The sequence below is a fragment of the Chanos chanos genome, chromosome 10, assembly GCF_902362185.1.
Source record: "Chanos chanos chromosome 10, fChaCha1.1, whole genome shotgun sequence".
In the NCBI taxonomy this organism is placed as follows: Eukaryota; Metazoa; Chordata; class Actinopteri; order Gonorynchiformes; family Chanidae; genus Chanos; species Chanos chanos.
In genome coordinates this window covers 1,272,501-1,288,000 of record NC_044504.1, presented here as the reverse complement: position 1 = coordinate 1,288,000, position 15,500 = coordinate 1,272,501, and the positions used below count along the sequence as shown (strand labels likewise).

The window sequence follows — 15,500 nt, the reverse complement described above, 5'->3', positions numbered from 1 at the left end:
GTATTAATGTAGTGGCAGAATGCAAGAAATGTGTTCTCTTAACTTCTACATTTACAATCAGTCCAAGGTAAAGAGTTTCTCAAATCTGTCCAGTCAGTGTGAAGGTTTATAGAGGTAGAGTGCTCTTTGTAAACTCAGACTGATCCAGTTGGACAGTTTTAAAGAATAAAAACCATATTCATTCACAGTGTCTTTCCAGTGTGTTGTGCTCAGGCTCCTTTTCACAGATAAGAAATCTCCTAAGTGGATTTAGAGAGACATCTTAAACTGGGGATTATCTTTTTCATTTGGTCATATTATTAGCCATTTAGTATAATTTGCTCTGTTTGGGTGTTAGCTCTTCGTGACAGTCTGTTTCTGTGCTAAATATGGCAAAGTTTGTCTGGGGGTATTAAAGGGGATTAAGCAGAGGGATGCTTTGCTTGGGTTTGGGTAAGGCTTGTTTGGGTTTGGTTAGGCCTGGGTGACTGTTTTAAATGCTGCGTTAGTGACGGCTGGGGGAGGGTTTGTGACACACACTGTGATCAGGGTTTGAAAGCTGCCTAAAAACCTCACAGTAACCGATCCACTCTGCAAAGCACCATCATACCTCACCGTCAAACCTCACAGTGACCGATCCACTCTGTTAAAGCACCGTCAAACCTCGCTGTCAGACCTCACAGTGACCGATCCACTGTTTCAAACCCCACGTCAAACCAAAGCACAGTCATATCCTATCCACTTCTCTTGTTTTTGTTTTGCTCCCTCTGTTTACTCGTCCCTTCATCTCTCTTTCTCCTGGCTCTGTTTCTGCCCCCCACCCCCACCCCACCCAGCCACCCACACACACTTATCTATTTATGTATGTTTGTATTTATTTATTTATTTTATCTGCTCTGTTTTCTCAGATAAATCATTGTTTCAACAAGAAGTCTTTTGTTAACTCTCAGTCCACATGCTAAAAACAGAACGACAGCCTGCTGTGCGGTATCTGCGTAACCTTTGACCCTAGACTCGTGGACTGAAATATAATTCACTTAAGATGTCAGGAGATTTCCCGGTCCTCTGGTCCTAAACTGTGGCGGTTTTTATGTAAGAGACTGTGAGTTTTCTCGTTAAAATGCTGAGCACACCCTGAGAAACAGACTCCCAGGATTGTCCTGCTCCTCTTTTTCCTCGTGGACAGCAGGACAGTATGACTCACGCTGGCGAGATAAGACGGCTCCGTAACTGTCCAAACCAGGCTTCACACGACATCGTGTTTGAGGGCCTAGTCTCTCAGCGCTGCATGACAACACTGACTATTCACAAGTGATTTGGGTTTGGAACCATTTAGCTTCGGTTCAGAACCATAGAGAACAAACAGGAAATGTTGAGGCGCCATATTTGCGTCAATATTTATTTGACCAATCACAGTAACTCTACAGAGAATCTGACTTAGAGTCAAACCTGCATGAACTGTGGTCAGAAATTTTGGATTTATCATCCGTAACAGTTTTTTAATAGACTCTTAACAAGACCTCTTATGTGATCATACTGTTTTTATTTAAACATTCAATCATCTGTCTAAAAGATAAGTTATATTCACTTGTCTTATCTTTTCATTGATTTTACAGTCTGTTGTTAGCAGTCATTCCCTCTCGGTAGTTTGCAGGAGTAGTTGTTTCCCTGGAAACTGTTGCTGAGAGAGAGCTTGTGTGTAAGACCCAGAATGCATCAGGTCCTATTCAGGCCCGGCGCCCCGATGAGGTGGCTGAGGGGGGCAGTTAAAAATGGGAGGGGGGGCAAATCTTTTTAAATAGTAAAACAATATAGGGTACATAAAACTTAAACTGGGAGGAGGGGGGCAAAAAATACAACTTAGAGAGCAAAGCCCCCTCGTGACACTGGGTGCAGTCCGATTACAGATACAGCCTGTTGTTTCTACCATAACTAAACTACATGTGTAGCAGCAGGGTGTGACATGTCCCAGTGTGGCCCGAGGAGGAGAGAGAGCCACAAGGTCTGTCCAGAGAGGCTAAGTTACTTCTCATCTGGGCCAGTCCCTATGTAAAGCAGAGAGAATTCAGTGGAGGTGCTGCTCCCCCTCTACACGTCCTACTCCAGAGCCTTCATTTTGCTCTCTTAATCGAGTCTCAAAGATCTCAATTCCACCACTCTCTCTTGTTTATTCCCTTATCCCTCTCTCTCTCTCTCTCTCTCTCTCTCTCTCTCTCTGTCTCTGTCACTGTCTGTGTCTCCCCTGAGGCAGGTTTGGAAACCAGACCAGAAACTTCCGGCTGTATTATGACGGGAAGCATTTTGTGGGGGAGAAGCGGTTTGAGTCCATTCACGATCTTGTGACGGACGGCCTGATCACGCTCTACATCGAAACCAAAGCGGCCGAGTACATCGCCAAGATGACCATCAACCCCATCTACGAGCATGTAGGCTACACCACCCTCAACCGGGAGCCCACGCTGAAGAAGCACCTCCCCGTCAGAGAGGATGTGCCGGACCGGGGGCCACCGGGGGAGGAGGGCGGACTGGAGGAGAGGGTGAGTGTCTCTGTATCTCAAAACCTGTGGTCCCCCCCCTTGCCAGAACTTACTGACTCTGATCTCTGAGACAGGATAGTTGGTTGGACCTTCAAAAATACTTCTGTTGACCAGTTATGAGATCGTTAAAGCAGCTTCTGAAATGTTCTTCTTTAATTAAATGTAGTTATTGTAAAGTGTGCTTTTACATTAAAATTCTTTGGCCAAACTAAAGCTAGTGTAAAAGGCAGTGGTGAGATTTCTGTTTTAGTTATAAATAGCAGGGAATTTAAGGGTGTCTTGGTTTCGCTCGTCTGTTTCACCGTGTCTGAGCCGAAAGTGTACATTGTGTCTGCGGAAGTGATGTATTTTGTTTATGCCTCGGGCGTTCGTTTGTGTGGTAACCTGCTTTCTGAAGGATTCCTTTGTGTCTGTTGACGACAGCAGCGTTCATGTTTGCCACGGTTGGGCAGGAGTTCGTGTCTTCTCCTCTCCGGGCCGGGCTTTATATTTAGAACGTTCTGATTTTCCCACAGCCGTGTCATCACACCTATGGAACGGGAAGAAGCGTGTCGCTGACCAGGCTGGTAGAACGGACGTGAAGAGCCCCTGCATCACGTTTTCCCCCTCGCTCCTTTTCGCTTTTTCACAAGTCATCAGCGTTTGTAGGGACATGTGGACTCTCAGTTCGGATGTTGAAAAAGGGTCGTTACCAACGGATTGTTGTGTCCCACGGTAAATGTGGTCAGTTGGTACCCCCCCCCCTCCCCCCCCCCCCCCCGGTCTGTAAAGAGGAGCTGAATTCTCTGTAGGACTCTGATTAAGGATCAGCAGCTGCTCTCTGTGTTCCTGTAAGACAATGCATTAATCACGACAGTTCATCAGGCATGTACAGACGGAATCATCTGTGTTTTAAACACTCCTTAATTATGCAAAGCAACCAATCATTAAAGCCTTCAGCTGAAATGAACAGAAATGATGGATTTTAAAGTGCCTGCGTTTGTGCCGAGACCAAAACAGTTTGATTAATTGAGATTGTTTTTTATAAAATAACAGAACAGCACACGCGCTCGTGTATGTCTGGGCAGATTCTCCTGACTCTAGTGGAATAGTTAACCTGTTTTCTAATACAAATGATTCGGGACTTTATGTGGTTTACTCTCCAAAAAGAACAAATCTGATTTACCAACCCCCCCCCCCCCTTTTTTTTTTCTTTTGCTTTCTTTTAAATATATAGTTTTCAGGGTCGGGTGTGTTTCTGGGTTTCCGGAGAACGCGGAGTGTTCACACAGGGAGTGATTAGTGTTTCTCTGTAAGTGACGTCTTTGTCGGTTTGCTCAGCGTCAGCATGACTGGATCAGAATGTAAACATGTTCTTTAAAACCCAGTATCATGAGATTAGGTTGACAGACGAAAATGAAGAGCCCCCTGCCCTCTTCAGGTTACACGCTTGACTGCAACCTCTCTCACATCACTCTGGTCATACTGGAAAAATGAACACTTTTCAAACAACGGGGCCGGCTCATAATGAGACACGCAAACGCAATTCAACTGTATCTCACCAAGAGTGCGCTCATGACATTCATTAGAGGTCAGGGAAGTTGAGGCGGTTTTTTTTTGTTTTTTGTTTGTTTTTTTCAGTGGAATCCGGAGATGTTGTTTCTCTCAGAGCAACAGAGTCTGAGCTTTTTGGTTTTATTTTCTTTTTTCCTTCTCCAGTAGGATGGTGTTTTGTTTTTTTAGTTGTTTAAATGACATGTATCATCATCCAACAAACAATTAAAAGCACTTCTGTATTCTTAGGGATCTTAAAGTTATTCAGGATGATTTATATGTTTTACAGTGACAAAATAGTGACAGTTCCATAATAGTGACAAAATTTCTCTCTCTTTTTTTTTTTTTTTTTTGGTACACCAAGTGATCGCTAAAACTTGGCAGTAGCGCAGGTTGTAGGGTGTGTTGGGTTATGTATCGGCAACTCTTGTTTGTTAATTTATTCTTAACGCTGAAGAGTAGCTTAACGAGACATTTTTAGTTTGATGTCCTCCGAGATGTCTCTTATCCGAAATTTTGTGGCATTTTAAAGTTATCCACTGTCGCTGTTTGTGTGTGTAGGCCAGACGATATGTTTGGTGAGTGTTTTCCGTGGTATATATGATGGACTAGGTTAGCTGAAAAGGGTAGCTTTGGTTTAGCGAGGATAATCGCGAGGTTTTAGGGGACTACGTGAACTCTCTCGAAATTTACACACGAGTTTTCTTTTTCAGTTGTGAGACTGGAATCCACCGCTTTTCTCAGCCTTGGTTTTGGGGACGTCTCTGTCGTACCCCTTCACATACTTCTGTGGCAAAACCTTGTAATCATATGACACATGCGTTATCATCTCCCCCCACGGCTCTGGGCGTGTGCCCGATCGCGCGGCATTCGCCGCGAGGTAAAATTTTTCTGCGGGGGAAATCACGAGCGCTGAGGTCAGTGTTTGTGTGTCGATGCGGTCTATTTATTCATTCGGATTAGACATAGTTCTCGTTTCCTGGAAAGATGTTTCAGCCGCATAACTCGCATTCTGTCATTCTCTCAGGTCTGCTTGTTTGGATGGGAAAATAGACCCGAACAGTTTAGCCTTGTCTATAAGATTACGGAAAGAATGGTTTGGTGGACAGACTCTTGGTTTGGATTCTACTGCATAACTGTCTTCAGTGAGTTCAGTGTCAATCTGACACAGCCTCCTCTGTTCAGTCAGCGTTGTGTAACTATTGTATAACTATGCTGTTAGCGTGAATGCACACCGCGCACAAGCGCTCTGAATAGACTCGATCATATGAACAAACACGACTGATTTTCCACTGACGCGGAGCTCTTCTCTGACGAGACTTCTGAGGTTTCCGATGAAATTCATGGCCCAGGAACCGCAGCGCTCAGTGACCACTCACTCAGTCTACGACCATAGTTTACCGCTATAACCATGTTCATATTGAATTTATAAAGCACATTGAGTAGGTTCTGTGATTAAGGTTTTATGTGGCCTTGTATGACCATAGTTTACCGCTATAACCATGTTCATATTGAATTTATAAAGCACATTGAGTAGGTTCTGTGATTAAGGTTTTATGCGGCCTTGTATGACCATAGTTTACCGCTATAACCATGTTCATATTAATTTATAATGCACAATGCGTAGGTTTTGTGATTAAGGTTTTATGTGGCCGTGGATATGACAGGTTTTCTCCCTTGGCGTTGACGTGCGCGTTGCCGTGGTACAGCTGCTACGGCGGGAGCCGGAGGGCTCATTAGAGGCCGTTTGAGGGAAAGCGGAGGTGACATGACGGAGTGCTCTGTGGGCGCATGGCCCGGTTTTCGGATTTCAGTCCTGTCTGGCTCTGATGTTCCTTAAGGCCAGGGCACGCTGAAGATCAGCAATCTCTGGGAGCAAGTAACCTCTCCCCCCCCCCCCCCCCCCACCCCCCCCCCCCCTGTTTAACCTGAATACTTGAATTGCTGGGCGCAGAGACGCTCAGAGGATATGACGGTGAGTCCGGCGTAGTCAGTTACTGTGACGTAGTGCGTGGTACATTCCTTTGGTAAATAAACACTATAAATAAAATGTTTTAATATAGCACGCTCCTCCCCGAACAGTGTTCTTTTGTTTTTATGAGTGAAAAAAAGCAGGTGTTACGTGTCACACTGGAAGCGCATGCTAACCTCACCTCTATATGAGCTTTGAAATGAAACTTATGTAAGTGTGGGAGATGTGTGTCGAGGCAGCGGCCGGTCTCCGTGGAGACGGGGCTTGCACAGTCATTCGTGCGATCTGAGTTACCAGAGAGGAAGCTGATGTAGGTTGACGTCACTGTGTTATTTTTTAATGTAAGTGCACTCGAATGTTTTGTTTATCAGATGTGTAATGTCATCGGCAGCTGTGTACAGAGATGAGCTGTTTGGGTCAAATACTGGAAGCTGTAAAGCATGTATTCTCTCTCTCTTTCTCTCTCTCTCACTCTCTCTCTCTCTCTTCCAACCCTCATCTTTCCCCGGAGAGCACTGGGCTCCGGTCAGCTAAGCAAAATTAACACCAGAACACTGTGGAAGAAATGCAAGTTTTCTCCCCATGAGAACACTACCAAGACATATGCCACAGACACACACACACACACACACACACTCACACACGCGTAACAAGCACAAGCACGTACACACAGTATCACCTGCATGCCTCATGTCTCTTGTGAACATGTCACTCATGCCCTGTGCATGCAAGCTGAAGAAGAGAAAAAAAACATTATTAAATCATGAAAACAAATATATTACGTCCCGTAGGTTTTAAAGGCCATTTTTGGTAACACTTCAGTAAACGTTCGTGTTTTGAATTGTGTTTCGGTGCTTTGAATGGTGTTTTGATGTTTTGAATCATGTTTTGAAGGTTTAAAAGACAGATCGTCTAACACACTTCACTGCTAAAGGGATTTCTTAACTTGTGTTAGTTTTATATTTGGTAGAACTGTCCAGTAGGCCCGTTTCCCTTCTTACTGCAACAAGTGTGAAACCCAGTGTGTTTTAGGCAGTGTGTGTGACTGACCTGAGAAACCCAGTGTGTTTTAGGCAGTGTGTTTGCCTGCCCTGAGAAACCCAGTGTGTTTTAGGCAGTGTGTTTGACTGCCCTGAGAAACCCAGTGTGTTTTAGGCAGTGTGTTTGACTGCCCTGAGAAACCCAGTGTGTTTTAGGCAGTGTGTTTGACGGTCTGTTACAGAGCACAGGTGACGGGTTGGTCGTGGACGGTCTGTTACAGAGCACAGGTGACGGGTTGGTCGTGGACGGTCTGTTACAGAGCACAGGTGACGGGTTGGTCGTGGACGGTCTGTTACAGAGCACAGGTGACGGGTTGGTCGTGGACGGTCTGTTACAGAGCACAGGTGACGGGTTGGTCGTGGACGGTCTGTTACAGAGCACAGGTGACGGGTTGGTCATAGACGGTGTGTTACAGAGCACAGGTGACGGGTCACAGCCTGGGAAACACACAGTACAGGGCTGTAGGACACAGCCTGGGAAACACACAGTACAGGACTGTAGGACGCAGCCTGGGAAAGGGATAGTACAGGACTGTAGGACACAGCCTGGTAAAGGGATAGTACAGGACTGTAGGACACAGCCTGGGAAAGGGATAGTACAGGACTGTAGGACGCAGCCTGGGAAAGGGATAGTACAGGACTGTAGGACACAGCCTGGTAAAGGGATAGTACAGGACTGTAGGACGCAGCCTGGGAAAGGGATAGTACAGGACTATAGGACACAGCCTGGTAAAGGGAGTGTGTAACTGTGGAGCAGTCAGCAGGATGTGTATGCTTGGCGTAAAGTAGACTGTATTAGTGTGCTTTCTTGCTCTGCCTCACACATACACGCACGTGTGTGTGTGTGTTTAGTTTGATTCTCTTTCTCGCTCTAAGCGAGATCAGACAGACAGTATTTAATGATCTCTGTGCAGATAAGAGAGTTCAGTTTGGATGGTTCTGCACCATCTCCCACCCTCTCTACCTCAGCTGGCCTTTCCTCCGCAGTTCCCCAGCCTTCTCTGAGAAACGGGCTATGTTCTCTAAAAGGGTTGAGTGTGAGTGTGAGTGTGTGTGTGTGTGCGTGTGTGTACAGACATTTAGATCAGCTTCCTCTTTTGTTTTTGTTTTTGTTTGTTTTGTTTTTATTTTTATTGACATTTGGATCAGTAAAGAGGTCAGCGTTGTGTTACTGAAGGTTCAGAAATGGTGTGAAACAGACAGGAGAACAGCTCTTTCTCTCTGTCTGTCTCTTTTTCGCATTCTTTTCCCCGAGTGTCTTACGTAAGCTCCAGCCTGGGTCGAGTGTGTATGAAGAAGGCATCCACAGTACCGTGTACCGCGTTCTCCCAGCCCTGCTCTCTCCGTGGGCATGGCTTTCTCTCCCTGAGGATCACGCTTCCCCAGAGAGCAGAGCTTAGCAGAGGCTAGAGGAGATGAAGATGAGGATGAGGGTGATGAAGATGTACAGGATTGAGTGACCCAGATTCAGGCGTGGGCTTTGTTAATATCGATGTCCCATAGTTCTGAATGTTCCGGTCCATTTCTCCTCAGTTCTGTGATTCTGTGTGATTATGCATGATTTTACAGTTATGTAATATTACGTAACGGCCTGGCGTTGCATTAGCGTTGGCCCTGCAGAGAAAAGCCTTCGCGTCACCATCTTAAACAGTGTGGGTGTGTGGGCCCCAGCCGCGCGCTCATTTTGATTGTGATGTTTTAGCTTTTTCGCTTTTTTTTTTTTTTTTTTTTTGGCATTTCTCGTGCTCTGATCGTTCAGGTGATGACTACCTGTCGTAATGCAGCTCCTGCTCTACGGTCATGTCGTGCGGTGGAACCGTGTGTCATCAGGCTGGACCGCTCTATGCAGAGCGGACTTCCTGCCGGTTTAATGGATCTCTCCTGGTGATGCTGGGTCAACGATGCACTGCAGTGGTCCTTATATAATCGTACCATTTCAGCCCACTCAGGCTAAGATGGTCTCACCTTCTCTCTGCAATTATAGGAAACATTTTAGTCACGCACTGAAGCTTACTGCAAATTACAGGACAATTTGTACTGTCTGTTTTTTTTCCTATACATTATAGAGAGCATTTTCATTCTGAATAACAGAGAGACTGTGTAAATTGTGGTCATTTTATAAGCTTTATTTAGCATTAAAACACAGCATTGAGGTGTGCTTGGTTTGGTTTGGAAGTTAGATTCACATAACTGTGTGTGTTCAGTGACCCTGGGGCTATGTAATGTGTTCAGTGTCTCTCAGAGCAGGCAGAGATGAGTAGTGACCAAGTTCATAGAAATGACTGACTCAGATGATTAGGAGCAAATACATACAGCCGCTCAGAGGTCTGGTCAGATTCCAACACTCCTCCACTACTACTATTTATGTTTGTGTTGAGAAACCCAGGTAAATATTAGCGTTGTTTTCAGAAACCCAGATAAAGATTAGCTTTTTGTTCAGAAACCTAGGTAAATATTAGCTTTGTGTTGAGAAACCCAGGTGTGTATTGGCTTTGTGTTGAGAAACCCAGGTAAATATTAGCTTTGTGTTGAGAAACCCAGATAAATATTAGCTTTTTGTTCAGAAACCCTGGTAAATATTAGCTTTGTGTTGAGAAACCCAGTTAAATATTAGCTTTGTGTTGAGAAACCCAGGTAAATATTGGCTTTGTGTTGAGAAACCCAGATAAATATTAGCTTTGTGTTCAGAAACCTAGGTAAATATTAGCTTTGTGTTGAGAAACCCAGATAAATATTAGCTTTTTGTTCAGAAACCCTGGTAAATATTTGCTTTGTGTTGAGAAACCCAGTTAAATATTAGCTTTGTGTTGAGAAACCCTGGTAAATATTAGCTTTGTGTTCAGAAACCCTGGTAAATATTAGCTTTGTGTTGAGAAACCCAGGTAAATATTGGCTTTGTGTTGAGAAACCCAGATAAATATTAGCTTTGTGTTCAGAAACCTAGGTAAATATTAGCTTTGTGTTGAGAAACCCAGGTATGTATTGGCTTTGTGTTCAGAAACCCAGGTGTGTATTGGCTTTGTGTTGAGAAAGCCCAGGTAAATATTATATTTGTGTTCAGAAGGCCAGAGGGAATGGCCAACATATTTTTAATTTTTTTTCTCCTGTTTTTCTCGGAGACACTGTCAGCTTAGCGCTTTCTTTCCATCCGATTTCAAACCCGAGCCAATTGATCAGTGTCAATTAACAGGGCCTGTTCAGAGGCGGCCGCGTGGCGAGAGCGAGGCGTGGGCTCAGGACCAGAGCAGCAGATACCAGCGTTAAACTGGGACCAGTGCTGACAGTCTCACGCTGCCCGACTACAAAGGCTCCGCTCTGATCTCCCGTCACACGGGGTGGCGTCTGGAACCCCGAGCCTCCTCTGCACCACACCTTTCATCTGTCCGTCCGCCCCAGTCAAACCAATTTGAAACCGCTGTCATTTTCCCCGTCAGTCTGGAGACGCGCTCTGATCTCTGGTTGGGTTGTGGCCCCTGGCCGGGCGAATGAAGCTCGTTTCTCATTGATTGTGGAGAGTCTTGCGGTGCGTGTTAAAGAAGCGTCTCCCGGCTGGCCCCTTCCCAAAACCCCTTGATCTGTTACACATTTTCCCTCTTCGGGCTTTGACGTATATGACTCCGTACGTCGTCAGTTATTAGGGTACATCAGAGCAGTTGTCCTGCTGTGGTCGTTTACAGAGCGACTGAACGGCTGAGTGGAGTGGAGTTCTGGCTCTGTGCTCTTTTCTGCTCAGACGGAAAGACATCTCGTCCAGATGAGCTGAAAAGAGTCTAGGAGACGTTGGAGAACGTCAGGGCTTTAAGTGTGTTTGTTTAGTTCTTGTGTAGGTGGCTTTTGCCTCAGTTCCAGTGCTCTGTGTGTGTGTGTGTGTGTGTGTGTGTGTGTGTGTGTGTGTGTGTGTGTGTTTATAGGAGCCCACACATTGCCTCACTGCCGTCTGATGTAAAGCTCTAAACACTTATACGTCTGCGTAGATATTTCAGTGACACACCAGGACAAAGCCACTTCACTGTGTCGAACTGTAGACAATTCCCCTCTGACGCATTCATCTCCACTCTTCAGTTTCCACTGACTCCCTTCTCTATTCATGAAATATATGAGCACAAATTGTTTTTACTGGACTGGAATAGCGTCAAATATATGAACAAATTCATGTACTCATTCGTATATTTGTTCGTACGTTCGAACAGATATATTGTATATGTAGAATAAGAGCAAGTGGCGAAGGGTTGATGTTGAGTTAGGTGTCGGTGTTGAGGGAGGTGTTTTATCTGGGTCAGGGGGGGCTCTTAGCTCATTAGCATGTGGCTTTGATTTGGGTTTGTGTTTGAAGTCAGAATGCAAAAGCAAGCTCTGTTCTGAAGTGAATTCAGCTCCACACAATGATCTGACCTGAATGTGGTTTTTTCCCTTTGTGAAATGTATGGGGACTGGTGTCTTTGCCAGGAATTTTTTTAAGCGTTTTTTTTTGAGAGGTTTTTTTTTTTTTTTTTAATTGAAAATCTTTCATACCAGTGAAACTCTGAATAAGCGTCTTCGGTGCCGTGTGGCTGTTTCAGGCTTTGTTGAAAAGGCTCTGTCCTTTGATTGCGTGGTGCTGTAGAGAAAGCAGCTTGGAGCACTGTTAGCATGACAGCCAGAGGACCTTCTGTGACTCATTGGCTGGTCATTGGCGTCCCACGCTCCTGCCTGCGCTCCTGCCTACACGCTTCACAGAGAGGGGGGTTGTGGGGATGCGGAGATGGCTGTGATAAAGCCAGCCCTCCTCTGATTGGTCGATTTGAGCTGTGTAATCCAGTGTGACTACTGCTGGGCCCTCCCCCACACTGCTCTGTCTCTCTCTCTCTCCCTCTCTCTCTCTCTGTCTCTCTCTCTCTCCCTCTCTCTCTCTCTCCCTCTCTCTCTCTCTGTCTCTCTCTCTCTCTCTCTCTCTCTCTCTCAGAGACACAGCATGCTGTCAGTGTTCCAGGGGAGGGTATCAGCTCTGCACAGGGAGGAGAGGATTATAACACACACACATGCACACACACATTTCATCAGCGTGTAGATGCGTAGAGAAGGGTCTACACACACACACACACACACACGCGCGCGCGCTCGTCTGTGATCACTCAGGACCGCCTCTCCTTTATTTCACTCGAGTTCAGGACTTGATTTGGAAGCGATGTTTTGTTTTTCTCTGCTGTTGTAGTTGGAGGGAGAGAGAGAGAGAGAGGAGGGGTTGAGACTCTGAGTTTTGGTCTTTTATTTGTGTTCGGCTCATTCTCGGCAGGCTGGGGAGATGCGGGGCTCGGCGAGTTTAGCGGGAGAACGCTGAGAGACGGCGCTGGGTTCGTTTTATTCTCTTTCTCTTTCTCTGAAACTCTTCCACTGTCGTCTTGTCTCCAGCCCCCGGCCACTGCGCAACGCGGTCTCTGTGTCGTTTGTCGTTTGTCAGAATGCCTTCGCGGGAGTCTTACCTGCTCCGTAAAGGAGACAAGACTCTGGTGCACAAGTCCAAACAGGAGAACAACCAGCAGGAGATACTAGCTGCAGCTCTAGGGGTGAGGATGGGGCCACAGAAACCTCCGGCCACTTTCTGGCAGCCTCTCAAACTCTTTGCCTATTCACAGCTTACGTCGCTGGTGCGCAGAGCGACCCTCAAAGAGACCGACCGCGCTCCCAAGTACGAGAAAGTGCACAATTTCAAGGTAAGCTTTTCTTTTTCTCCAAAAATCTCTCTTTTATCCAAAAATATTGCCTTCATACAAAAAAGTCGTAGATTTTAAGGGTAAGATCTGAGGTCTGTAAATGTTACCCTGTGAATGAGCTCACCATGCAAATTCTGTGAAGATGATTCAAATGTGCCTCCCCTGGCGGTGTATTGTTTCCACGGAAGCGGTTGCCATAGCTGTATTCAGCTGGGGTTGTAGGGGAGCGGGGGTCGTTGGGCTCTTGTCCGAGCTTTTTTCAAAAAACGTGCGTGTGTGTACTTGAGAGAGAGAGCAAGAGAGAGTGAGCATGTGTGTGTGTGTGTGTGTGTGTGTGGAGAGAAAGAGAGACGGAGAGAGAGCTTTTGCTGTTGACGGTTGGAGGCGGCAGATGGAGAGCTTAGGAGCGAGCAGACTCCTGTGAGGAGGGAAGAGGAGCAGGCAGGGAGAACATCCCCGTTTGGCCTCTGGAGGCATCTCTAATGACCGCCTCCCCTGTGGGGAGCAGAGGCACCTAAGAGACGCGCTCCCTTCGTTCTTTCTCCTCTCTCCTCTCTTTCTGTAAAAGACTCCTCTCTCTGTGTCGGCGTGCTGGGCAGACAGTGTGGCTGAGTCAGACAGTGCCGTATATCACAGAGAGAGGGTTTGGGAACAGTGTCTGTTCTATACATTACCACGGTTTAGTTCCTTTAACGGTATTCAGCCAAACAGGATAACATTATTAATATTAACATATAAAAAAATAATATGATAATAATAGAGTGATTTTGTCCTAATAACGGGAGACATTGTGATATTGATCAAGAGATAAGGTCAAGTGGCAGTTCAGTGATATTTGCTCTGTAACCCTCTAAAGACACAGGTAATGGTTTGAGGTTTCTCTGGGCTGAAACCCTCTCACAACCAAATAAAGCCCCTCCAGTTTTTGGTTTTGAGAGAGCAATTTGGTCTAGTAAGTTTGTCATGGTGGCTGTAGATTTGAAGTTGTCCTGTGTATATCAGTGGAGTTAGTTCTTTACCTATCGCAATCCCCTGTGAATTTATCTAAAATATCCCCGTGCCCTTTACTGCTCTCTAAAGAGCAGTGGTCAATCAGCCATCCAGCGAAAAAAAACCCAAAACAAAACAAATACATATATATATCAGGCAACGCCAGGATCGCTTGGTCCCTAGAGTGTTCCATTAGCTCTGATTGGCTGAGCTGAAACCTGATTGGTTGAGCTATTAGCTCATTGGCTGAGCTGTTACCTGGTGGAATGGATTGGCCTGTTTGTTCCCTCCATCTCTCTCTGTCTCCTTAATGTTATGGCCAACTTTCTTACCCCAGCCTGACTCTCTCTATATTTCTCTCTCTCTCTCTCTCTCTCCCTCTCTCTCTCTCTCCCTCCCTCTCTCTCTCCCTCTCCCTCCTCTCTCTCTCTCTCTCTCTCTCTCCTCTGTTCATTAACTGTTAGAGTGGATTAGTCACCCAATCAGATTTGACATGGCTGCTGTGGCCCTCGTCTCCGGGGCAGGTCTAATCCCTGGCTCTGTCTGGTGGGCATGGGCTGGTTTTGGGAAGGAGGCTTGAGACTGTGGGAGGGAGGACATAAACAGCAAATAAATTAAAAGGAATTTAAAGGTGTTGTTTTTGTTTTGGTTTTTTTTTTGTTTTTAACTTTTTTTTTTCTGTTCCTCAGGTGCACACATTCCGAGGACCTCACTGGTGTGAATACTGTGCCAATTTTATGTGGGGACTTATCGCTCAGGGAGTCAAATGTGCAGGTACAAACACACACACGCACACACACACACACACACACACGAACACACACACACACACACACACACACACATTCATACAAACAAACTCTCTCATGTACACCTCATATGCTGGACAAGTACCAGTGACTTCCATTATACGTAAATAAGTAAGTATATACTATAAGTTTAAGTAAAAATGAACCTGACTCAAACCCTAACCCTGAACAAGAAATGCTTTCATACTTTGAATTTCACCCATCATACACCCAACATCCTTTGTTTAAGAAAAAACATCTATGCAGTGTTTTTACTGGTGGGGATGATTTTGATCCCAGTTTGGCAAGATGTCTCCAGGAGAATAATGTTCTTTCTGTCAGATGTTCTCCTACGTTAGCAAAAACAAGTACACACACACACACACACATACACACTGACAGTGAGACACACACACACACACATATACACACTGACAGTGAGACACACATATACACACTGACAGTGAGACACACACACATATACACACTGACAGTGAGACACACACACACACACACACATACACACTGACAGTGAGACACACACACACACACACACATACACACTGACAGTGAGACACACACACACATATACACACTGACAGTGAGACACACACACACACATATACACACTGACAGTGAGACACACACACACACACACATACACACTGACAGTGAGACACACACACACACACATATACACACTGACAGTGAGACACACACACACACACACACACACATATGCACACTGACAGTGAGACACACACACACACACACACAGACACACACACACACACACACATATACACACTGACAGTGAGACACACACACACACACACACACACATATACACACATATACACACTGACAGTGAGACACACACACACACACACACACACACATATACACACATATACACACATATACACACTGACAGTGAGACACACACACACACACACACATATACACACATA

General features: G+C 45.6%; 1 protein-coding gene across 2 annotated transcripts in view; it reads left to right on the top strand.

Moving 5' to 3' along the window:
- The window catches only part of chn1 (chimerin 1), a 37,953-nt gene that overhangs the window by 13,330 nt on the left and 9,123 nt on the right, over positions 1–15,500 (top strand). The window contains exons 6-8 of one of the 2 annotated variants that reach the window (XM_030786513.1): positions 2,231–2,516; positions 12,674–12,751; positions 14,431–14,515. In XM_030786513.1, the coding sequence (XP_030642373.1) occupies positions 2,231–2,516; positions 12,674–12,751; positions 14,431–14,515 (449 nt within the window). The remainder of the gene's footprint in view (positions 1–2,230; positions 2,517–12,673; positions 12,752–14,430; positions 14,516–15,500) is intronic. The other variant, XM_030786514.1, reaches the window with a different exon arrangement.